Source organism: Argentina silus, assembly GCF_951799395.1.
Source record: "Argentina silus genome assembly, chromosome: 2".
NCBI lineage: Eukaryota > Metazoa > Chordata > Actinopteri > Argentiniformes > Argentinidae > Argentina > Argentina silus.
This window is the reverse complement of record NC_139656.1, coordinates 4,450,096-4,474,262: the sequence shown is the minus strand read 5'-3', so window position 1 is coordinate 4,474,262 and position 24,167 is coordinate 4,450,096. Positions and strand designations below refer to the sequence as shown.

Below are 24,167 nucleotides of genomic sequence, written 5' to 3'. Positions count from 1 at the left end.
AACTGGCATTTTTTACATTTTCCCTTGACTTAATAGAGCTCTCCTTTCAATTGCAAAATCAGCAGCAATTGGACAGACCAACTCATTCACACACATACAGACAGACACACTCATTTACTCACTCTCTCTAACACACACACACACACACACACACACACACACACACACTTACATGCACTCTAACACACAGTCACGTGGTGGATCAGTAGCTGTCACTGTCAGCCCACTCCGCTGTCTCTCTGAAGTATCTCCCGCTGGCACCCAGACTCAACTCGTTTCCATACCGATCCACACTTGTCTCGTACGGTTTCCGGTTTCCATAGCGATTATGACTCAGGTATGGCTCGTAGAGGTCACTCTTCACCCCCGGCCCTCCTGGACCCAAACTGGTCTCATAAAACTCACACTTCCCTCCCAGACTGCCTTCGTACAGTTCCCTGTCTCCGTAGCCAAGGTCATTGGTCCCAGCACGGCGACCCAGACTTTTGTCGTACAACTCTCGGTTTCCATAGTGACCCAGACTGGTGTCGTATGACTCACGGTTTCTTTGGCGACCTAGACTGGTATCGTAGGAGTCGCGGTTTCCGCGGCGTCCCAGACTGAGGTCGTTGAGCTCGAAGTTCAGGAAGCCGCTCTCAGTGCTGGCCAGTGTCACAAAGCCGCTCTCTGTGTCCCGACCTCCCAGGTTGTCATAGTCACCAGGAGGGGTGTCTGGGGAGGAGCCTAGGAAGGAAGTGTTCTTGGTGTGTGGGCGTGTACCAGCTAGGTCCTCTGCCTGTTGGGACCGAATCACGTTGTAGACATCGGGAGGGGTGGGGCTAGGACAGAACCCTGGGTCACTCTGACACACCTCCGATGGCCCCTCACGCTGCTTCTTCCTGCACACACACACACACACACACAAACACACACACACACACACACACACACACACACACACACAAGATTAAAGAGCAGCAGACTAGATTACTGTATGTGTTATGCCATGTACCATGTGCTATGTGCCAGACTTTGAGGTGTGCTAGGTTGTAGGCCATGCTGTGCATGGACGGCTACTCACCGTCGGGCAAACAGCTTGAAGCAGCACACTCCAGTCGCCGTTAGCAACAGGAGCAGGAGGGGGATGGTGGGAAGGATAATGTAAACCACATTCAGGGCTAACACACACACACACACACACACACACACACACACACACACACACACACACACAAGCACACACAAGCACAGAAACACGCAGGGTTAGATGTTGTTCAGAGACAAGGTAAGGGGGTTTGATTTTCAGGCTTTCTGGTCAGAGATAGATTGTCAGTCAGTCAAGTGTAATCAGAGACATACAAGTATAGTTAGCAGCCTTTCCAGTCTGTCCAGTGCCCAAGACTGCTTGAATGACACAAGATGATGACGTTTGCCTGCTTGAGACTAGGGCTACCTGTTCTCTGTCTCTCAGTGGTTAGAGTCAGGGGTTAGGATAGACTAGGGGTTAGGGGTGAGTGTACCTGTGTGCTCTGTCTCTCAGTGATGGGGGGTCGGGGGTTAGTATACCTGTTGTCCTGCTCTGCTCCGCCTCACTGACAGGCGGTTTCCATGGCGACGGGGACGGGGCCTCTGGAGACAACATCATTCATATTCATTATGAATGTATGTGTATAGAATATACTGTATGTGTAATAATGTTGATAGATAATGATGTAATAGATACTACACAATAATACAAAATGGTCTCCTCCAACCTGGACCAGAAACAGACCCTGCTCTATCGCTCTTTGCCACCCACCCTTTTCCACTCCCCCCCCCCCCCCCCCCCCGCCTATCCCACTCCCTCTCCCATGCTCTCTCTCCCTCCATTACTAACCTCCCTAATCCCCCCATGCCCTCTCCTTGATCCCTAATAATCTCTCTCCTCCCCCTCCATCTCCCCTACCTCTCCAATCTGTCCCCCTCTCCCTCTACTCAGCCTCCCTCTACCCATCCCTCTCTCCCTCACTCCAACCCTCCCCTACCTATCCCACCCCCTCTACCACCGGTAACTTATCCCTGGAGTTCTTCGGACACATCAGTTTTATCCCTGTGGTAGCTGTAGAACCGTTGTCATTGTGTATCCAGGCTGTGTTACCTGGACGGGTACTGTTGGTGGCAGGGGTGGGGTCTGGAGGCTTCTCTGGAACACAGACAGCATCAACACCAAGTTAGAACACCTGGACTGTATGCAAGCTTATGTGTATCCTGGACATACTACTAGTGGGGAAAGTGCTGGCCCATATTATATAGAGGCACTATAAAGATCACCTTTATAAGACTACTACGGTGTTAAAAATGTATTCCTTGGTGGACAAAACTAAGGATGTGTGTGTGTGTGTGTGTGTGTGTGTGTGTGTGTGTGTACCTGTGATGTATTTGCAGATGAAGTTGTTCTTGGTCTCACAATTGTCGTCATTCCATTGGAACATGTAGAGTCCTCCCAGACCCGGGGGGGCAGATGGCTGGTGGTACATCACTACACACACCTCATACCCACACGATGGCTCATCCCAGTGCCAGTTCCTACACAGACACATACACACGCACACATACTTGAACTTACATACATATGAAGTTGCATGGTTGTACACACACACACACACACACACACACACACACACACACACACACACAGACACACATTCCTACCTAAAGTTGGACTGGCTGCCATCCAGCCAGTAGTACTGTGCGGGGCAGTCTGCGTTGCTGTCCTGGTCTCCATGTTTGCGACGGAGGCCAATCCAGAAGTCTCCATCAGAGGGGCGGAGTTCTGTGACAAGCTGCTCTATGATTCGCTGCTCGGTTGCTGACTCCACACTCAACAGCTCCCCGCCGTCACGGCGACATGCCAGCTCTGCCTCCGCAAAGCTCAATCGCCGCTGGGGCTCCGAGAAATATGCCAGTTTATAGCACGGCTTCCCTCTGCCTACCCGACACACACGCTGGCCTAAACACACACACACACACACACACGCACACACACACACACACACACACACACACACACACACACACACACACTCTTATTATGCTTTTGGGTATCATAGAACATTTTGAAATTGGGCCAGGATGTCAATGGCCATTTTCCCAAATTTCCCATGATACCTAGTGCTAGTGTTATCCACTCTCAGTAGCGCAGTGGAAGGTGCGGGGTCATAGCACTGAACGGAATGCCTGAGACAATAATGACAACTATGCTTTTTTACAATTATCACAATTTATAGCCTACCTCTGGCTTCAAACAGGTCCGCTTCAGACGGAGATCACACACACACACACACGCACACACGCACACGCACACGCACACACACGCACGCACACATAGAGACACAGACAGACATACAGACAGAAAGACAGAAAGACTTGTTAATATAGAGTACAAACACATTCTTTAAAAACACGCTGTGTTCATCCTAATGAAGCTAAAATTACTATTGTAATGTGTGTGTGTGTGTGTGTGTGTGTGTGTGTGTGTGTGTGTGTGTGTATGTGTGTGTGTGAGAGAGAGAGAGAGAGAGAGAGAGACTCACCTGTGATGAGACTTGCAGTAGCTGACGGAAGGAAGCACAAAACCAGTATTGGGCAGATAACTGTCATCAATTCCATCTCTTCACTTCTCATTGTTTTCTACCAATTAATCTCTACCGTCCGTTGTTCTTTCTCCATCTGTGTGGCTCAGCAGAAAACTGAACATCAGAGAGGACTGATCGGGCACCGGGGAGACACCAGGAACCCAGTCTTGATGTCACAAACTACTACAAAGGCTAAAATACAAAGGAAACCTCCAAAGAGACAGTTGACTGTACGTACTTGTCTTAAGACTGACCAAGAGAGAGAGAGAGAGAGAGAGAGAGAGAAAAGAGAGAGAGAGGGGGGGGGGGGGGGGGTGAGACAGTAAGAGGGTGTGTGTGTGGGTGGGCCTTGTGTGTGTGCGGTGGGGTGTGTGTCTAATCTGTTAAGAGCAGTTGTAATGATTAGGAGGAGAGGGTGCATTGATCGCGAGAGATCTAATCACACGAGTGCTCCTGGTCATAAACGCTGACAGGAGATTTCAGATTTCTGTCTTTTAGTCAATCTCAAGACATTTCCTTTACAGATATATAATGTGAAGAGGATTTCCATCATGCTCATCATCAACGCTTAAAACGACTTGTTACTAACGTACTCTCTCTCTCTCTCTCTCTCTCTCTCTCGCTCTCTCGCTCTCTCTCTCTGTCAAATACTTCTTTATTCATCTCCCACAGAAACTCCTCCTCTGTTTTCCCCAATAACATCAATCCATCACTCACCATCAACACACATGCGCACGCGCACACACACACACACACACACACACACACACACACACACACACACACGCACACACACACACACAGACAGAGAGACAGAGAGAGAGACAGAGAGAGAGACAGAGACAGAGACAGGGACAGACAGAAAGAGCGAGAGAGAGAGAGAGAGAGAGAGAGACCTGTGCTCTGATGTAAAAGGTTCATCTAGCCCAGTAATCTGGAAGCTTTATTTTCTCATTTAGACTGATTTACATAGCAGCTTCAAAATCTGCAGAACACACAAATACTCAAAGACAGAGAGAGAGAGAGAGAGAGTAGTAATCAATCATGGTAGTGTTTGCTACGTTACAGTAATTATGTTATTCTAACATACTTTTTTAAATATTTCATTTTGTGTGTATGTGGGGAGGGGAGAGAGAGAGAGAGACAGAGACACAGAGAGAGAGAGAGAGAGTGAGAGAGAGAGAGAGAGAGAGAGAGAGAGAAGAGAGATCCAGAGCCCCTCTATACTCCCTTCCCCCTCCTCCCCAAGCAGTAATTTCTAAAAAGGCCCATAAGGTTGATTTAAAGCTGGAAGACAGAGAGACACGACAGCCAGAGTTTAACATTGCCTGATGGTCCATTAGGAAAATGCTGTGTGCGCGATCGTAAAATGTATAGTTTGTGTGTCTGTGTGTGTTGTGGAGAGATGGGAGGAGTGTGTGTGTGTGTGTGTGTGTGTGTGTGTGTGTGTGTGTGTGTGTGTGTGTGTGGTTTGGGTGAGTGTGTGTGTGTGTGTGCGCGCGTGTGTCTGTGCATGTCTGTGTGTGATTCTGGTCCATGTAGGGTGGCACTGAGTTGTCCAGGTGTTAAAAAAGAAAAAAAAAGAAAAAGACAGAGCAGATAGAAGAGCAGTTATTCCCTAGAGAGACATAGATGTCCTACTGTATACATACTAGATTTCAACAAGGCGTTTGCCACGTTTTGAATTTCGTAATGTATATGGTACATGAGACTGCCAGAGAACCCAGACAGGCTTTAACTCAATTAAATTCACTTTCTCTCCCCTCATATCCCCCCTTGCCATTAGTTAAAGGCAGATGGATATTTCCTCAGGAGACTAGTATATCTTTGACCAACCCCTTCGAGACACACACACACACACACACACACACACACACACACACACACACACACACACACACACACGTTATTAAATTGAAGCCTACTGGATTCTCAGGCAGTCTCATGTCCCGCATACATTACGAAATTCAAAACGTGGCAAATCCCTTGTTGAAATCTAGTGTGTGGGCCCGTAGTTATGAACAATCTCAGAGTAACTCATACTGTAGGAATCGCGCTAAAAGCGGAGTTATTACTAACCATCACAGCTCAGCGGGTGTGTCATCAAGGTTCTTACTCACTCTGAGCGATTGAGTAGGACCAACGATTTTACGACTTGGAGCCTCAAAAGACATTTTGATGCCGTTCCTTATAGTTTGCTCCCATCTTGGGTTTGTTCCAAACATTGCATTTCCAATTAAAATAATAACACAAGTAAATAAACAAAACAATGCATGGTCGATTACTATTTTAGACATTTTTCGCGAATAATTTGATGTTGAGTGGGGGGGAATCAATAAAATGTTCGGATGATGTGTGGTGCTGTCATTAATTAATGTTGGAGTTATTGCGGTAATGGTTGTCTGTGATAGTTCCACATCGTCGCTATTGCACTGCTCCCTGTTGCCAAAAAGCACAGACATTATTTTCATTTCTCCAGGGAGCGCAAAAGGCCTTCCCGTAAATTGGGAAGTGACAACAATTATGCCATCCGTATCCAATTATATTTAAGGAGATCTCCGTTGTCAAATGTTTCATTTCTCGAAATGCACGTTTATCGTACATGCAGCCATCTACCGTAGCCTAACATAGCCTAGGCCTACTCATAATGAGTTACCCACCTCTTTAGTACTCCTAAATACTCGCGGAGTTATGACTACAGGCCATAACTTAACTTTTTGTCTAAAGAATCTTGATAAGTTGATTTTATTCATACATAAAAGTAGAATAAACGTTGATAGTTATGATAGTGGCTTACACTTATGACACATGGTCCTCCAAAGCAGTTTCATGATGACTAATGACGGCGATTGATGACACCGTGAATATTCATGTTATATTACTACTAATGTTATATTACCTTGTTCATCACAGTTTTGTAAATATTTTAACAGTGATTTTGATATTTCCATGCACTTATTATTGTCTGTATGAATACAATTATGTATTCAAAATCTGCATCTTTTTCATGTATTCATCTGTAAGACGTTGCTGATGCTTGCAGATTACATATTATTTATTGCATCTGTAATCTTATATCATTCAAGTAATTTTTAAAATTCATTTTGCTGTTAAATTGCGATAAGTAAACATTAATGCATGACAGGGTGTGCCTTAACAGCCGATATTCACACACTTCCGGCGGTTGTGACACTGCGCAAGACCGATTAGGTAGTAGGACATCCCTCTGGGCCAGTGTTACTACAATGTTGCAATATTAGATATGTATTTTAGGTTTGAGATATTGATATCGTTGTTTTGTGGTAACCTGCTCTCAGTTTAACTAGAAAATGACAGCCAAAAAAATCGCTTGTTAGCTCGTATGACATCCATCCATGTTGGAATGTTAGATAGCCAACAATGTTGCAATGTTAGATATGTATTTTAGGTTTGAGATATTGACATTGTTGTTTTGTGGTTACTATGTTCTTTTTTGTTGTTGTACGCATGTATGTATACATACGCATGTATGTAACTCTTAACTGCCAGGAACCACTTTCTCGATTGTCAGAGATTAATGCACGGCTTGGAACGCAGTTTTAGCCAATCAGATCACATATGTCTCTGAACACGTTTTATAACATCAATTCAAGTTCTGAATTAAAATATTCTTTAAAATGAATAAAAACACTTGGAATACAATGGTGACATGTAAGTAAGTCATCATCAATTACATGTTACTTTAGAGATCTTAAAACCACAATTAACAGAGCACTTGTAATTCTGGACCAGAATCACGCACAAAGGCTATATCGAAAAAGAAACCCATATAGATAGGACATAAAACCAGCACTGCAAACGAACTCCAGCAAACAGAAAATGTTGAACTGCAGGATGTTAAACCCACAAAGAGGACAGGAATTGGAGTTGAATGACCAACTCAATGACAAACATAGGCCTGCTCATATTTATTTAACTATTTTTGAATACTCTGGAGCATGTATCTCACCAATAGACTATTGACCTCAGTCAAATAATGACCGAGAAATTCTTATCTGCGCAGCATGTGTAGATATTCTGCTACCAGTCTCCATTGAGGGAGTCAATGTGGAGGTGGTCAGCACATATAAGTATCTGGGGGTACACCTGGACAATAAACTGGACTGGTCAGCCAACACTGATGCGATTTACAAGAAAGGACAGAGCCGGCTGTACTTCCTGAGGAGGCTGTGGTCCTTCAATGTCTGCAGCAAACTCCTAGGGATGTTTTACCAGTCTGTAGTCGCCAGCGTTCTCTTCTATGCAGTGGTGTGCTGGGGAGGAAGCACCAAGAAGAGGGATGCCGGGCGACTGGACAGGCTGGTAAGGAAAGCTGGCTCTGTTGTGGGAGCTGAACTGGAGAGCATCACTTCAGTAACAGAAAAAAGAACTCTGAGCAAACTGCTCACCATCATGGACAATGAAGGTCATCCACTGTACCACACCATCATCCAGCAGAAGAGCTTGATCAGCTGGAGACTACGAGCACTGACATGCAAAACTGACAGACTGAATAAATAATTTGTCCCCAGAGCCATACAACTTTACAATATGTCAATCAAGGGCAAAGAGATGGACTTCTCTGCATAACCTCCACCCTCTGTATCACATCACTGTCCTGTACCTTACTGTTTCACCTCATTAACTACAATGTTTACTGGCTATGCTAGGCCTCATACACAGCCCCTACCTCCCTCCACCAGCCTGGACTAAATGCACTTTAAAAATAGTCCATATTTATGTAGCCCATATTTAGTATTTAGTATTTAGTTTTTAGTATTTAATGCTATAATTGCACTGTCCTATAATTGCACTGTCTGCCTTACCTTTTTGCACCTCACCTAACTGCAAAGACGTTTACAACTGCACCTCGCCTGTTTACAATCCTGCTTATGTTGTATGTTGTATGTTGTATGTGTATGTTATGTGTGATGTCTCTATGTCTGTAAGCTACTTGGAACCTGAATTTCCCCTAGGGATAAATAAAGTTTCTATCTATCTATCTATCTATCTATCTATCTATCTATCTATCTATCTATCTATTCCCATGGCGACAGGCCACAGTGATACGGAGCTGAGCTCCACATCAAGCTGACCAGTCACATCCATAAATGTAGTACTGGGTAGGGACATGTAAGACAATCGGACCACAGAGGAGGAATGTCAACAGTTAAAGAGGCCTTGGGAAACCTCTGATCTTCAATGAATGTATAGTACCTATAAAAAGTCTACATACCCTTTCAAAATGTTCACCTTTCGTTGTCCCAGAGCTTGAAATCGAAATACATTCAATTAAGATTTTTTTTCCCCACTGATCAATACAGCCTATTGGACATTTTGTGCAAGTGAAAGAACATTTCTAAAACATTTTAATTGTGTATTTAAAATGAAAAACAGGGAAGACCTGTTTGCAAAAGTCTTCGCACCCCTTGCTGTGGCTCTCTTAAAATTAGCTGAAATACAAACATGTCTTCAACAAATTACTCAATGAGTTGAATTGAGTCCATTGAGTGCAGTCATATAACAGTTCAAGCTTTTTTTGGAATGTATTAACTTGTCTATGTAGGGTCCCTCGTTTGAATAGGAATCAACCTCTGTTAATAAGGTTGTTATTACAAACTGGGATAATGGAGAGGAACAAGACTGCTCAGGAATGCTACACTGCCGCCTGGGGACACTTTAAACAAAAAGTTGAATGAATGAGAGGGAAAAGCACAGTTGATGTGACCCAGAAGGTCGAGTCGCCAGAAGGTAGGCTATCCCTTAATGAAAATATATATTTCAATTCCATAATTGTATTGAGTTCTAGTGATACATCACAAAACAGTGCCTGGAAGTGTGTTTCTTTGGTTTTACTCCAAATCCAACACACACATAGCCGTTTCCGCACCATTGTCACCGGCATGTCCTATTGGCACACACACACACACACACACACACACACACACACACACACACACACACACACACACACACACACAACAAAGCTTTGACAAATTCCTTTCTGTCTGGTGAACATCCTAAATCAAAGTATCTTGCTGAATTTGTGCCACTAGGTGGAACCATTTTCAAATAATATACGTACACAACTTCAGTAAGCAAACTGCATGCAGTTTAACCTAACCCTTTTTTCCTTGAGTCATTAGAGTTGGCAGAAATGTGCAGGGCAAGCATGAATCGTTCGCGTCGGCTGGCTTTCTGCTTGCTTGTAGGGGGATAGCGTTCGGAGCGGCAGCTGGAGTAGACTAGACATGAAGGGGCGATACATTTACCGGTGACGGGGCGGTCACCAAATCGCGACATAAACGTTTCCTTACAGGTACTGTAGCCTACAGCCCAGTGTTATTTGATTGGATTATTGCATTATTGTGTTGAAAAAGACTTGTAAAAACGTGGTTGTGTAGGCCTATTTGCTGTTTAGTCTATGATTTATGTCGAACTATGGAATTGTGAACGTGATTTACTTTGAGTTGAAAATACATGTACTATGCCCACATTAAATTGTGTATTTGTTTGAAATATCAAACACTCCTTTCAACCCTACCTTCATCTTGTTTACCAGCCCCTGGGGCTAAACAGAGGGGAGCTGTCTGTGTGTGTGTGTGTGTGTGTGTGTGTGTGTGTGTGTGTGTGTGTGTGTGTGTGTGTGTTGAGCGTTTGTACAGCACGTATTGTTACATGAATCATACCAGATGAATCTCCTTCCTCTTCCTATCAGTTCCAGTTGCCAGTGTTCTTCTCAGTAAGCCACTTTCCATGGAGCAGGTGATAGAGTGTGTGTTTGCCTCTGGAGTGGCTGCCCGCCTAAGGAGGCAGTGGGACCGCAGTGAGGGCCTGGGTCAGAACGACAAGGCTCTCAAGTTCCTGGGCCAGGACTTTGAGTATCTCCGGGCTCACTGTCTGCAGAGCGGCCGCCTGTTTGAGGATGAAGCCTTCTCCGCTCAGGGCTCCTCACTGGGTTTTAAAGACCTGGGACCACGCTCCCCGAAGGTACAGGGGGTCCAGTGGATGAGACCCACGGTGAGGGAAATGCATCTACAGGCCATAACTTAACTGGCCGTTTAAACAGGCCACAGTTTAGTAGGTCATAGTAAGAGGCTTATTCTGTTTTCAAACAGCATTGGGTTGAGTGGGAGGAGAGTGTATAACCGCACAATGAAATTATCACTCGCTAGCTCTCTCTCTTCGAAGATATAATAGAACACAATTGTAGCACAATACAATAGTAACAGAAATAAATTTCCCTGTATCCCTATGTCCTATTGACATTTCTGTAGGATGTTTGACCCTATAGCAGTCCAGTAAGTTAGCCAATGAGCAAAGAAACTCCTATTCCTTCTGACAGCTGTGCTGACAGCTTCATAGATCCTCTCTGTACCCCCCAGGAGTTCTGCTCTGACCCTCACTTCATCGTAGATGGTGCCACCCGCACTGATGTCTGCCAGGGAGCCCTGGGTGAGTTCTGCGTGCTCGACCTCTGACCTAACATGACCCTGTGTGCTCTGTGACTGTGTCTGTGGAGAACAAAAGCAACGCGGGGAGAAAAGGCAGGAACACACAGACATCAGGAAAGAGACTCAATACCTCTATTTTTCTATGTTCAGTTAGATTTGTTTTTATTTCAAGGTAAAGTTACATGGTGTTCTAATTACACCGTACGTTGTTTTTTTTTCTCTCATTGCTAAGCTAAGTTCCAAAGTCACATGGTGTTTAATGTCGTGTGTCAGGTGACTGTTGGCTGCTGGCAGCGATTGCGTCCCTCACGCTGAACGAGACCCTGCTACGGCGAGTGGTGCCCCATGGTCAGAGCTTCCATCAACAGTACACAGGGATCTTTCACTTCCAGGTGCTGCCACACCAACACCAACATCTCCTCCTATTACTTTTACCAGCTTGTTCCTTCACCCCTTTTTCCCTATATAGTACTCAATACAGTACACTAACCCCAACCTATACAGTACCCTAACCCTAACCCTAACCCTAACGTGACCCACCCCCACCCCCACCTCCATATCCACTGTGTCTTCTTGCCAAAACCCAAGCATGAACCGTGTGTCCCATAGAGAATGTAGAAGAGGTTGTTTGTCAGAAGCCACCATACATTTGAATTAAGGACAGAGAACGAGACCTAAATCCCCATACATACTTCTTTTTACTATAGTAGAGTAACTGATCTGTGTCTCCACCCTAGATTCCCCACAACCCAGCAGCACAGTGTTTTGAATGCCAGTGTCCCCCAACCCCCCATCTTCTCCAGTGCTGTCCCCACAGGCTGCATGCATGCTGCTATATTTACTGCCAGTATTTATAGGTGGACGGACATAAACGCAGTGTCACTCAGAGCTTCCAGGCAGGGCAGTGCCAGCACCCTGCTGCAAAATTCCTCCAGGGTGCACCAAGCCAGCCCACCAGCCTCGCCCCTATCTTACTCTGCATGCCACCCAAACAGAGTGCCAAACACAGGCATGGCATAAAGATCTGGGGTACCCACGTCGCAATAAAGGCAGTGCGTGGAACACACATGAGCAAAGAAGTACTGTACAGTGCTTGTTTTATTTCTGCTGGCAATGGGCTGCACTGCAGTCATCTTAAGTTGCCAAGCAGTCTCCACTGAGACAAAGGTCTGCAGCAGAGCCTCTCCCAGCATAATGCAGCAAAACACAGGCTTCAGAACTCTAATTAGATTGGACCAATTCTTGTGCTGAGGAATATCATTGTATGTAAATTATGATTTAGAAGAACTCCCCTTTCACGAGAATCAACTCTGTATACTGTAGATTAATATCTTAAAAATGACATTTTTGTGGTGGACCAGAGACCCGAGTTTTTGGCATCATGATGTACAGCAGCCTTGCTTGTCTTCCCTGGTGTGTGCTTGGTGTGCAGTTCTGGCAGTTTGGGGAGTGGGTGGATGTGGTGATTGATGACAGACTGCCAGTGAAGGAAGGGAAGCTGCTCTTCCTCCACTCGGCCGAGGGAGCTGAGTTCTGGAGCGCCCTGCTGGAGAAAGCCTACGCAAAGTAAGGACAGGGAGAGAGAGGGTCAAGAATGCCATGTGACATAAAGGTTAGATGAAAAAATAAAAATGTATGAGGCACAATATAGGAACAAGTATTTATTAGAACAAATACAGAAATCAAACATCAGGTCTGCTACAAGAGCCTTACTGTCTGTATGTGTGGGTTGCAGGTTAAATGGCTCCTATGAGGCCCTCTCAGGGGGTAGTACGTCAGAAGGGTTTGAAGACTTCACAGGAGGAGTGACGGAGATGTTTGAGCTGAAGAAGGCTCCTCCAGACCTCTTCAGTATCATCGGTAGAGCAGTGGAGAGAGGATCCTTGCTAGGCTGCTCCATAGATGTGAGCACTAGGCTATATACACAGATTCATACACATGGTCATAGAAACCAGGGGAGGCTGGTGGAGGCAGAAATCGGAGGACCTCATTCCATTCCATGCATTACAATGAGCCTGTCCTCGGATTTCTACTTCCACCAGCCTCCCCTGATAGAAACACACATACCGTTAACAGATACAGATTCAAACAGTGTATTCTTTACGAGAGAGCTGAGTTGTTTCTTTATATATTCTAGAATGATAAACATCAGTGCATCTAAATCCTCTATACAGTATGTCTCAATTTCAGTGTGATTGTCTGCCTCTCCACTCAGATCTCTGGCTTTTTTGAAATGGAGGCGATGACTTTCAAGAAGCTGGTGAAAGGCCATGCGTACTCTGTGACAGGGGTAGAGGAGGTGAGCAAATGGCCATCGGCCAAAGGATCATTGTGATCTAAATGACACTCGCCGTTGATCATAGACAGCTCTCCATGTCTATTGGCCAGGTGGAGTTCAGAGGGAGTCCCACTAAGCTGCTGAGGATCCGAAACCCCTGGGGGGAGGTGGAGTGGACTGGAGCTTGGAGCGACAAGTGAGGAGAGAGGGGTAGGGGGAGATAGAGGTGAGATGGAGGGCAGGGGAGGCTCCTGGGGGCAGAAATTGGAGGCTGGACAGGCTCATTGTAATGCATGGAATGGAATGAGGAATGGTGTTTGATTCCTTTCCATGCATTACAATGTGCCCCTCCGATTTCTACCTCCACCAGCCTTCCCTGATGGAGGTAGAGGAATGAGGTGGAGGAGAACAGGATAAGGTGATACTGGTGGGAACAAATGAGATATACAGTAACAGAGGATAACAGAAGGATGTAGAGGCAGGATGGTTGTTTTAGGTTTTGTTTTTAACGATTGAAGTGAAAACTGGTGTCAGCAATGATGTAGCAATCTGATGCTATGCTCTGAGAGATTTGGGACTTTTTGTCTGTGGTTGTATTCAGCTCCAAGGAGTGGGCCGAAGTTGACCCATCAGTCAGAGTTAGACTGTATAACCGTAGCGAGGATGGGGAGTTCTGGTGAGTAGTTTTGAAGTTTTGCATAGAATTCTATCTTGTTTGGGTGTGGGTGGAGACGGTTAACGATTAAACTCCTCTCTTTCTATCCAACCGCCATCCTCTCACATCCATTCTTATCCACACACACACACACACACACACACACACACACACACACACACACACACACACACACACACACGCACAGGATGTCGTTTGTTGACTTCCTGCGTCAGTTCAGCAGACTGGAGATCTGTAATCTGACAGCGGACGCACTGCAGGCCTGCCAGGTAAAGAAGTGGAGCACAGCGCTGTACCCTGGAGAGTGGAGGAGGGGCAGCACTGCAGGGGGCTGCAGGAACCACCCAGGTAGGGTAGGGTACTGGATGGAGGAGTTTCAATCTTGTGCAGTAAACAGTACATTTTGTCGGTTCATTGTTGTTCAATATGTTACATGACAGTGAAATACCACAGAAGTTTTACCACAGAATTATAAGAAAATAAGGATTTTATTATGATGTCTGTAGTTTTAACAAGATGTTTTTCCATCTTCTTAACAGCAACGTTCTGGCTCAACCCCCAGTTCAAAGTGGCCCTTCAGCACCCCGACACGGAGGGCCAATCAGGTTGCAGCTTCCTGGTGGCACTGATGCAGAAGGACCGGCGTCGGCAGCGACGTGAGGGGAAGGACATGGAGACCATTGGATTCGCCATCTATGAGGCAAGATTCAGTTTGATTATTATTATTATTAGTATTATTGTATTGTAATATGTATTATTATATGTCATTGTATTGTAATATGTATTATTATTATTATTATTATATTATTATTATTATTATTAATAATCTAAAACTGTTATTTGTTAGCAGTCATGTAAGGAAAAAGGATTTAGTGACTCAGATTAAATGTACATTAAATATTAAACTAACATCCCAATCATCAAATCTCGATTAAAAAGTGTCGAATTCTCACAAGTGATATTACTTAACTACTACTCTATCTCTCCTTTAGGTTCCACAAGAGGTACAGTATGACACACTCTGGAGAGATGCTTCAGGCTAAAACAGCCACCTGGAGTTAAAAACATCACCCACAAATATTTGTCCTCTCCACTTTCTTCCTCCACTCTCATAATAACATCCTCTCTTTCCTCTTCTGCCATTGCTGGTCTTTTCTCCTCCTCCGCCTCTCTCCCTGCCAGTTGTCAGGCAGGGCTGGGGTGCACCTGAAGCGGGACTTCTTCCTGACCCACGAATCAAGTGCCCGTTCCGATCTCTTCATCAACCTGCGTGAAGTGAGCTCCCGCTTCTGCTTGCCTCAGGGAGAGTACATCATTGTCCCCTCCACCTTCGAGCCCCAGAAGGATGGAGACTTTGTGCTGAGAGTGTTCTCTGAGAGGCCCGCTGACTCCCAGTGAGTGAGGGCTGGTCCTTGTTGCCAGGAAGAAGGGAGAGAAATATGACAATGAAAATCTCAAGCAAATGAAACTGGCTAAAGATGTTCTCCTCTCTTGACAGGGAACTGGACGATGACATCACAGCTGATCTGCCAGAGGAGGTTTGAAATACTAAATGCTTATAAAAGGATAGAAGTCTGAGATTAACTCGATGACAGATCAGCATACCCTGTATGATGTACACCACACCACAGCGCACCACACCACACCACACCACACCACACCACACCACACCACACCACACCACACCACACCACACCACACCACACCACACCACACCACACTACACCACATTACACCTCACCTAAACTACATGTTAAACAATCTCTGTGTGTTTCCACTGCAGCCAGAGCTGGATGAGAGCCAGATTGATGAGGGCTTCAAGAGTCTCTTCAAACAGCTGGCTGGATCGGTGAGAGAAATTGAGATTTCGGTGGAGTCTTGCTGGTATCATGGTACTTTTTTCACTACCTTTTCTCCCACAGGAAATGGAGATCAGTGCTTCCAAACTTCAGACTATCCTTAACCGAATCATCAGCAAGCGTAAGTCTACAGACACTAGATTAAAGTGTCAATGGGTGATACTGGCATCTTTTATAATAGTTTTACCTGTCTTTGAATGAGAGGGGGAGGGGGTGGAGGGCCCTAAAGGAGGAAAGGCATGTGTGATAAGATCTTTTGTATACTGTAGTTTGCTCACTGTAACCTTCTCTGTCACAGATAAAGACCTCAAGACAGACGGCTTTGGGAAGGAGGCATGCCGCTGCATGATCACTCTCATGGATGTATCCTTGATGGAACTTTTGCAACCATACTGGCTGCTTTGTGTCTTGTTTTAGTCATCGCTCTGTCCTTGACATCATACTGACAGACTAGTGGCAGTGGGAAGCTGGGTTTGACTGAGTTTCACGTGCTATGGGAGAAAATCAAACGCTACCTAGTGAGTCATGCGCCTATTTTATTCTGAGTGGATTTGATACTCCTCTCCAAGTGCACTTCTTTCAGTCTACCCTGTTGTTCGTTGTTAATGTGACTTGTCTCTGCCTCTCTTTCCCACCTCAACAACACCAGACTGTGTTCAGGAAGTTTGACCTGGACAAATCTGGGACCATGAGCTCCTATGAGATACGCATGGCACTTGAATCTGCTGGTACTATTTAATTACCATCACTGCTGTAATAGCTGTTCTCACCAGAGACCAACGACATCGAACGTCTAGTTCTACCTGATGTATTTTTGTATTGATTAATGTAAAGTGTACAATAATATGGGCAACTCCCCTGCCCCTGCTTACTGTCTGCCCAACAGATCTTTCTTTCTTTCTTTCTTTCTTTCTTTCTTTCTTTCTATGAAAAGCCATCTGTTCATGTAAACAGACAGAAGGCATGTCATTATTTTACTGACGAGACCAGTTGAGACTAGGTAAAACATTGCAATAGTTCTATTTAATGCGTACTAAATGACTACACTCTCCTCTCTCTCTCTGCCCTTCTCCATGTCAGGCTTCAAGTTGACCAATCACCTGTTCCAACTGATCACCCTTCGCTATGCAAAGCCAGACCTGAACATGGACTTTGATAGCTTTGTGAACTGTCTTATCCGTCTGGAAACCATGTTCAGTGAGTTCATTTCTACCAGCCTTCTTCATACTCCTCCACAGACACAGTAGCGCCACCTAGCGGTTGCTGGTGCTACTAGTAAAGGAGGAGATAATCGATATTGGAAAAACTAGCATAGCTATGTGAGCAGATGTAACAGCTGTAAACTCTGTGTTCCACTTCACAGAGACATTTAAAGAAATGGACACGGATGTGGACGGGGTAGTGTCCTTCAGCTTCTTCCAGGTTTGTCACCACACACACTGTCCCCTTCCTTACGATATGTGTATACAGTAGGTTTGAAGTAGGAAGATACGGAAATATATTGTATTCCACATTTCCATGTCATAGTGATGACAATGTGTAGTAGTGAATATGTGATAGTGATGACAATGAAATGTGTTAATAGGTAATAAACTTTGTTCAGTAAAAAATGCTCTCCCACATTCATCTTCACCTGTAGTGGATCTCCCTCACCATGTTTGCCTAGAAGACAGATGTTCCTCTTCCCTCTTTCAGCCTGCCACAGTGCCACTGCTACTGTTTCTACTGTTAACACTTCACTAACAATGCCTTGAAATAATAACCATGCCTATGAAATATTGTCTTAAATGTAAATAGTAGCCGTTCTATAACTAGAGCTAAACTGTTTTTGCATGATGCAAATAACACAACCATATCCACAAGTATTGCCTGATAGGTTAGTATGAAAAGAATAAGAGATGCTTTGAGAAAATATTTATTTTTGGTTCTAAACAATTTATTCTGACAGAACAAGCTGTAATGTTATGAAGCAATAGTCAAACCAACGAACAGAGACATTCTAACCCCAATGTAAATGGGTGTGTGGAATGAAAAATAAATACATTGGAAACAAAACATATGTGGAGAACCATAGCCAGATATAATCTGCTGTGTTTGAGTGCCTGACTGGTTGTACATTCTTTTTTTTTTTTTCTTTTTTTTTTTTTAAGAGTGCATTAAGTTAACACTGGATACATTTGAGCTTGGACAATAAAGTGCAATCATTCAAACTTTTCAACATGTGATCACTAACATTTCTGTCATTATCCATAAAATGTAACTTTGAGAACTGAGCAGCAAAATTATTTTCATAATCTTTCAAGAGCAATAAATAATACAGATCTAAATGAATAATTACAATGACTTTGTACACTTCTATTAAAAACAACCATAATTGTCCTGACATCTCTTACCACATCTACACAGCACTGTCATTTCACTTGGATTTTGAATTCAAATACAGTGATGTGATCCTAAACCCTGTGGATGTCCCTCTAGTGACAAACAGTCCTAGCCCTTGTCCTACGCTACACATGGCTTTTACAACCTCTAGGGCCAACACAAGCTCCTGTTTTCATCCCAGTCCATCCTAGAGTCGGCCCTACTGCCAGGGGGTGCTATAAGCACAGGGTGAGTACGTCCTGAGTTCAGTACAGGACATGTAGATGTATTTTTCAGTTGAGCGCCAGTCCCTCACTAACAGGCATGTTGATATGAGCGGTCAGCAGGGGTGTACTCCTCCCCTCTCGCAGAACAAACACCTGCAATTACACAACGTGTGTCAACAACAGCCAATTTACTCTCATGTGGGCGACTGTTCAGCAAAGTACAAAAACATCAAACAGGGACAACTAACACGTATTACATGAGAGCCAAAGTCATAATCCATACTTATACTGCCAATAGGGTAACAGAGGAGGGACGCGTACTTTGATTATGTCAGAGATTCCTTTATCACTCAGACACTCCACAAATGTGTCGATGGGGTAGTTTAGACCAGGGACCAGTAGGGGGATCTGTGTAGAGAGTGAGCACATTAGGTGATGGTCAAACTGTACGCCATTGGTTTATTTTTTTATTAGAAATCTATAAAGCACCTGGCTAGATGAGATACAGTATAACAAGCTTCACTGTTGTCGCCAGTGTATGTGATAGATGAAAAAGAGGCCATGCACCTTGAAGTAGGCTGTCCTCATACTGTACAGACTCTCATCATATAGAAAGCTGATGGCCAAGTTCATGACAGGGCGACATGCTGCTGTGTTCTGGATGTTCAGAGTTAGCTTGAAGGACGGGCCCAGACCCTGAACCTAAACACAGGAAAGAGAAGGAGAAAGGGTACAATAGTTATGTAGAACCCCCCCCCCCCCACACACACACACACACACACACACACACCAAATTGAATGTATTACTTATATTCACTCGAACACAAGCACAGAAGAATATCAAACTCACCACAGCGTTCATCTTGAGGGGCTCAGACAGGCTGCTGGACATGGGTGTGAGGCTTGACTCTAGGGCTTTAACATAGGCCCTGGCAGCAGCCAAACGTAGACGGCTCAGGTCCATCTGGAAGGCCCTATGCATCGCTGAAAACAAACACGGCCAAAACCAAACATGAACATGTAAATGACCAAAGTGAAGGACCAGCTCACAAACTGTCCCCAGAGGCTGCAGAAAAAGGAACTTCAAAGACAACCCTCCTTCAGTCTGAAGGTGTGTCCAGGGAATCAAGGTTAGTTTTGGTTGGACCCACGTACTGGTTGCATTCTCACGCTCCCTCATGGTTTGATCGACGTACAACTTGGTCTTCTTGGGGACATTGAGGCGGATGCTTTGTGCCAGAGGTGGGCCGGGGGCACTGTCCCTGTCATCAAATACAGCTGTCCTCTTCAGGATCTTTATTATCAGACCCCCTCCTAAAGAACAGGGATGGAATAAAGTCAGGGGGCTTCATATCAATACACAGTATTATCTGTCCATTGTGCATAACATGCCTGGAATCCTAGAAGATCCCTTTCTAAACACACATTTTTAAATCCAATTTATCCTAAAAAAAAAAAATCAAAACGTGTTGATTTGTACCTTTGGTGGTCATGATCAGGGTCCCGTCCTCTCGTCCATAACGCCCAAAACAAATGCTGGTCACGACATCCTAGAAAACAACACTGGGAGTAAGAGCTAAGAACCCTAAAGCATGAAGGAGGTGTGTGTGCCAAGATTCCTATTCCCAGTTGTCCTCCAGGTGAATGGTAGGTGGGGGTATCCGTAGCGCCTTACCGGAGTCTTGATAGTGCTGATAAGGTTTTTGTCCCTGTAGAGGTGCACCTCACAGTTAGCCAGGCCCACTAACACTGCCTGGAACCCTCTGGTTGGGAGGTCCATCACACCCATGGTGGTGACAGGGGCAGGCAGGTTGGCCGTCCACAGCTTCTTGCCCTGAGTATAGGACAGGACACACACACAGGAATCCACTGACCAATATGGATGCTTTCATTTCAATGTCTTGATTAAGGTGCATAATCGAAGCAGGGTAACACAATTCAGCTGTAGATCTATGCAACCAACCTGCAGCCTGTACAAATAGATAAGATAAGGTTATGAATATTATACTATACAAAAAAAAAAAAAGCCTCACTCAATGGTGGTAGGAGAAGAGAGATTTGGTTAGACAGGCACAGACAGACATACAGACAGGCAGCCACTTCCATGTCAGGGGGTGGGTGTTACCTTCTGTGTAAACCCCTGAAGAGTCTCCTGCGCACAACCCACTACAACATTCTTCCCCATCCTCACAAGTCCAACAGGGTGAGAGGAGAGCTCAACGCAATACTTGGGCTTGGGCGACTCCCTGCAAAGACATCACACAAATCCAATGACATTCAACTGTAGCACCTGCATCACGGCTAAAAAAAAAACAACCTCATTACAATTGCCAGATGTGATTTACTTTTCATGGAAATGGGAATGGTCTTGTATTTTGGGGGTCAGGAATCCATATGGTTGTTTGACTGCAAACTCAACCTCACAGCCGTATACAGATATACAGAAGAGGCAAAGGTGTTCTTGCCCTTTTCCAGATTGGTGGTTCCCATACCTGCGCAGGATGTAGATATTCCCATCACGACAGGCCACAGTGATACGGAACTCCACATCGAACTGACCGGTCACATCCATAAATGTAGGAGCACTGGGTAGGGACATCTGAGAAGACAATCGGAGGTGGAAAAATTAGCACAGAGGAGGAATTTCAACAGTTGAAGAGGATCTTTGATTACTGTATATCTTTATTTGTTAAAGCCCATTTGTTTGGGTCATCCAGATGCACAAATGACACTATAAACAAAATCTACGTATCTGAAACAGATCGTCTCAGTAACCGTCTTGTTCAGCCTTGTCATCCTTTATAATCCAAGCAATCTGTCCCTCTCATACCACAACTTCATTCACAACTTCCATGACCATCTCTATCCAGCTATTGTTCATCTGTCAATGTAAACATGTGTTGTGTACTAGGCCTAAACAAAGGGTTTCTACGGATTTCTAAGGGTTTCTGGCAGACCTTGGAGAGGATGGTGAAGGCCTCAGGATCCAAGATGTAGACATCTTTACTCTCTGTGCCAATAACCAGGCAGCTGACCGCATCCTCGTCAGCCATGTTCTTCTTTAACGTCCCGATGCAGGTGATAACGGTCTAAAATAACACAGATCACAACATAGATCACTGTGTGCTTGCTGCTTTCTGATGTGTGTGTGTGTGTGTGTGTGTGTGTGTGTGTGTGTGTGTGAGAGAGAGAGAGGGAGGGAGAGAGAGAGAGAGAGAGAGAGAGAGAGAGAGAGAGAGAGAGAGAGAAAGGCACCTGTCTTCGTATTGGTTGCTGCTTATGAAGGTTCACAAAGGCCTCCATGTCTTGTGGGTCCAACATCAGGAACCTTGACATAAAAAGCAAAACATTGTAGCATGAAATGCTTTGACACTGTATCAGGGGGCACTCCTCTCACACACCCTGAATCACTTATACTGAGACAACTGAGTTGACAGTTGAGTTACCTCAATGATCTGACGGAGAGTGGAATATCAGCTTTGTCTCTAGGAAAAGGCAGGAAAGGAGAGGTAATGATAAAACCAAGCCAAAATCACAAGGTCTGTGTTACTTGAGAAGGTCTGTGTTACTTGAGAAGGTCTGTGTTACTTGAGAAGGTCTGTGTTAGTTGTATGGTGAGAAATTAGGTAATAGCAATTGTTTCTGGAGTTTTTTCCAAGTTAACCCAAGAACTGCAAGAACATCCCTTATATGTGGGGTCTGGAAAGGTCAGAGTGAGTTGAGCAAGAAAAATAATTTAGGTATAATTAGGTTTGACTTGGAAAGTAGATGGTTTAGGTTTCTAATAATGTACGTGAACAGCACAGCTAGTCTGTTTGAACGCCCCATGAAATTGTCTTGCTTAACTCACCCTGTCCTCGCTGGACCCCACATACACCCATGTGTAGTGGTGGTCTGCCAGACTACAACCAAGTGGAAACATATGCAATATGAGCAGTTGTTTGCAAAAACCTACCTAATGCCCTCCAACATTTCCTTCAAGGTCAATTGGTCAATCATGTCCTTAAGAAAAGAAAACATTTAGTTATTTAATTTACAGAATGACTTGAGGCCAAGTAAACTTGTTCATACATAGACATGAGTGACATACAAAGCCTTGCAAAATTAACCTTGAGCAATAATGGAGAAGCAATTATAGTCAAAGACTAAGCACAGATACCAAACAAACCATCTACTCTACCAACAAACTGATTAGCCTGATTCAACTAAACAGTTCCACTTATCCCATGGAATAAATATGGAATGATTAGAGATAAGGACAGGTGTAAGCATGCTACAAGAGACAGACATGTAAATGTCTTTGGTGAAACTCTTTTTGAGAACAGCTCGTTCTGCTGTGACCTCTGTAGTCCCACTTACTCACCTCCCTTGCCTGGTCCCAGACATCCTGTTCCAGGCTGTTGACCTCTAATTGGGGGAGAGTGAACTTGAAGTAGGGCCGCAAGTTTTTATAGACATAGATGAAGGGTCCAGAAGCCACAGCTATGGCAGGTGTTCGTGGCTCATGCTGATCCATGAGGAAAGACACCAAGCCCGTGGGCAGGTCAAGTAATGTGTTCTCACTCATCAGACCTGTTCCACGATACACTTTCAGCTTCATGTTGGAAGAACCTGTGCCCAGGTCCCCCACCACCAACTAGAACAGCAAGAAGAAAATTTTTGTCTTCCACACACAGCATTCATGCAGGCACACTAATCCACCACATACTGTAGGCTACACATGAATGGACAGCAAAACCCGAAGGTCATAATAGCAAGCATGCACAAATCCTTATGAAGCATCTTGTCTCTATGAGGAAAAAAAGGAACTGTGACAGAGATGGACCGACTGTGTAGCTACCTTATTCTCACCATCCCCGTGTAGGTCTGCAAGAGCTGGATGAGCGAAAATACCATTTTGTAAAATGCAATTATGTACAACTTGCACATAAAATCACATGGCATGAACAGAAATACAACCCTCATCATCATATTCATTAGTAACTAGGAACCGTAAACGAATGTTGCAAAGTAGGCTATCCCTAAATACTAGCAAAGTAACTAAGATTAATCTTACCGATACAAGATGAAAAAGTATAGAGATTCGCCACCGGATCGTAATGTGCATCTAACCATTTACTGGTCTCAGTGCTGTGACAAAAACAACAACAAAAACAGAGGCAAAGCACAGTTTTAAATGCAGTGAAATCAGGGGTTTCTGCATGCAGCAGCGCGACCAAGAAAACGTAAACAGTGTCCCGGAGCAATGCAAAAAGCACTTTATTTCTATGACATAACATAAGTTATTTGTTCTTGTGCTCAAGGAATGGCATCTAAATAGCCATGGCATGGTGTCTACTTGATAGGGGCTACTTGATGGCTGGATAAATTCAGCAGCAGCCATTGTTGCCAGGCAGCAGCAGACAGCTTGCTGTTCCTGGATGTCCAACGCAGCGGGCTAGCTAGCTAACTTACTTTTCTCTCATCTCCGACGGGACTGAAGACATGATCCGTATGATATTCCGCAATCAATAAGCAATGATATATACTGAAATCGTATACAACAATAGACAGAAATTATGAAAGGTTTCATAGGCAGCTGGCTTGATGATACACACCTAGCAAACGTCAACTTTAGCTACAGTAGCTAGGTAATCGTCTAATAGGCTTTCCCGTTTCTATGACAACATACGGGGTAACGGAGAAAGTGTTCCTCTAAAAA

The 24,167-nt window shown here is 44.5% G+C and overlaps 3 protein-coding genes across 3 annotated transcripts; 1 reads left to right on the top strand and 2 right to left on the bottom strand.

Annotated features, from left to right (window-relative positions):
- Nucleotides 1–202: 202 nt before the first annotated feature.
- On the bottom strand, nucleotides 203–3,627 carry layna (layilin a; the record flags this gene model as incomplete). Its single annotated transcript, XM_083694444.1, has 7 exons — nucleotides 203–878; nucleotides 1,061–1,157; nucleotides 1,546–1,608; nucleotides 2,117–2,161; nucleotides 2,387–2,544; nucleotides 2,671–2,968; nucleotides 3,552–3,627. 7 exons carry the CDS (start codon nucleotides 3,625–3,627, stop codon nucleotides 203–205), a joined length of 1,413 nt encoding a protein of 470 aa, XP_083550570.1.
- Nucleotides 3,628–9,826: 6,199 nt separating this feature from the next.
- Nucleotides 9,827–17,638, top strand: LOC310824405 (calpain-1 catalytic subunit). Its single transcript, XM_083697216.1, has 21 exons — nucleotides 9,827–9,930; nucleotides 10,330–10,631; nucleotides 10,997–11,066; nucleotides 11,339–11,457; nucleotides 12,498–12,631; nucleotides 12,801–12,969; nucleotides 13,281–13,364; nucleotides 13,454–13,539; nucleotides 13,945–14,019; nucleotides 14,207–14,367; nucleotides 14,559–14,758; nucleotides 15,202–15,413; nucleotides 15,518–15,557; nucleotides 15,803–15,868; nucleotides 15,942–15,999; nucleotides 16,177–16,241; nucleotides 16,328–16,396; nucleotides 16,528–16,606; nucleotides 16,959–17,075; nucleotides 17,242–17,300; nucleotides 17,518–17,638. Exons 2-21 carry the CDS (start codon nucleotides 10,368–10,370, stop codon nucleotides 17,542–17,544), a joined length of 2,154 nt encoding a protein of 717 aa, XP_083553342.1. The 5' UTR covers nucleotides 9,827–9,930; nucleotides 10,330–10,367; the 3' UTR covers nucleotides 17,545–17,638.
- Nucleotides 17,639–18,484: 846 nt separating this feature from the next.
- On the bottom strand, nucleotides 18,485–24,088 carry bbs1 (Bardet-Biedl syndrome 1). Its single transcript, XM_083697215.1, has 17 exons — nucleotides 23,921–24,088; nucleotides 23,523–23,596; nucleotides 23,307–23,341; nucleotides 22,830–23,102; nucleotides 22,422–22,468; nucleotides 21,913–21,951; nucleotides 21,722–21,794; nucleotides 21,424–21,555; nucleotides 20,959–21,065; nucleotides 20,592–20,712; nucleotides 20,142–20,300; nucleotides 19,947–20,016; nucleotides 19,622–19,780; nucleotides 19,317–19,450; nucleotides 19,034–19,168; nucleotides 18,788–18,874; nucleotides 18,485–18,619 (listed from the first exon to the last, which is right to left on the bottom strand). Exons 1-17 carry the CDS (start codon nucleotides 23,950–23,952, stop codon nucleotides 18,533–18,535), a joined length of 1,764 nt encoding a protein of 587 aa, XP_083553341.1. The 5' UTR covers nucleotides 23,953–24,088; the 3' UTR covers nucleotides 18,485–18,532.
- Nucleotides 24,089–24,167: the final 79 nt, after the last annotated feature.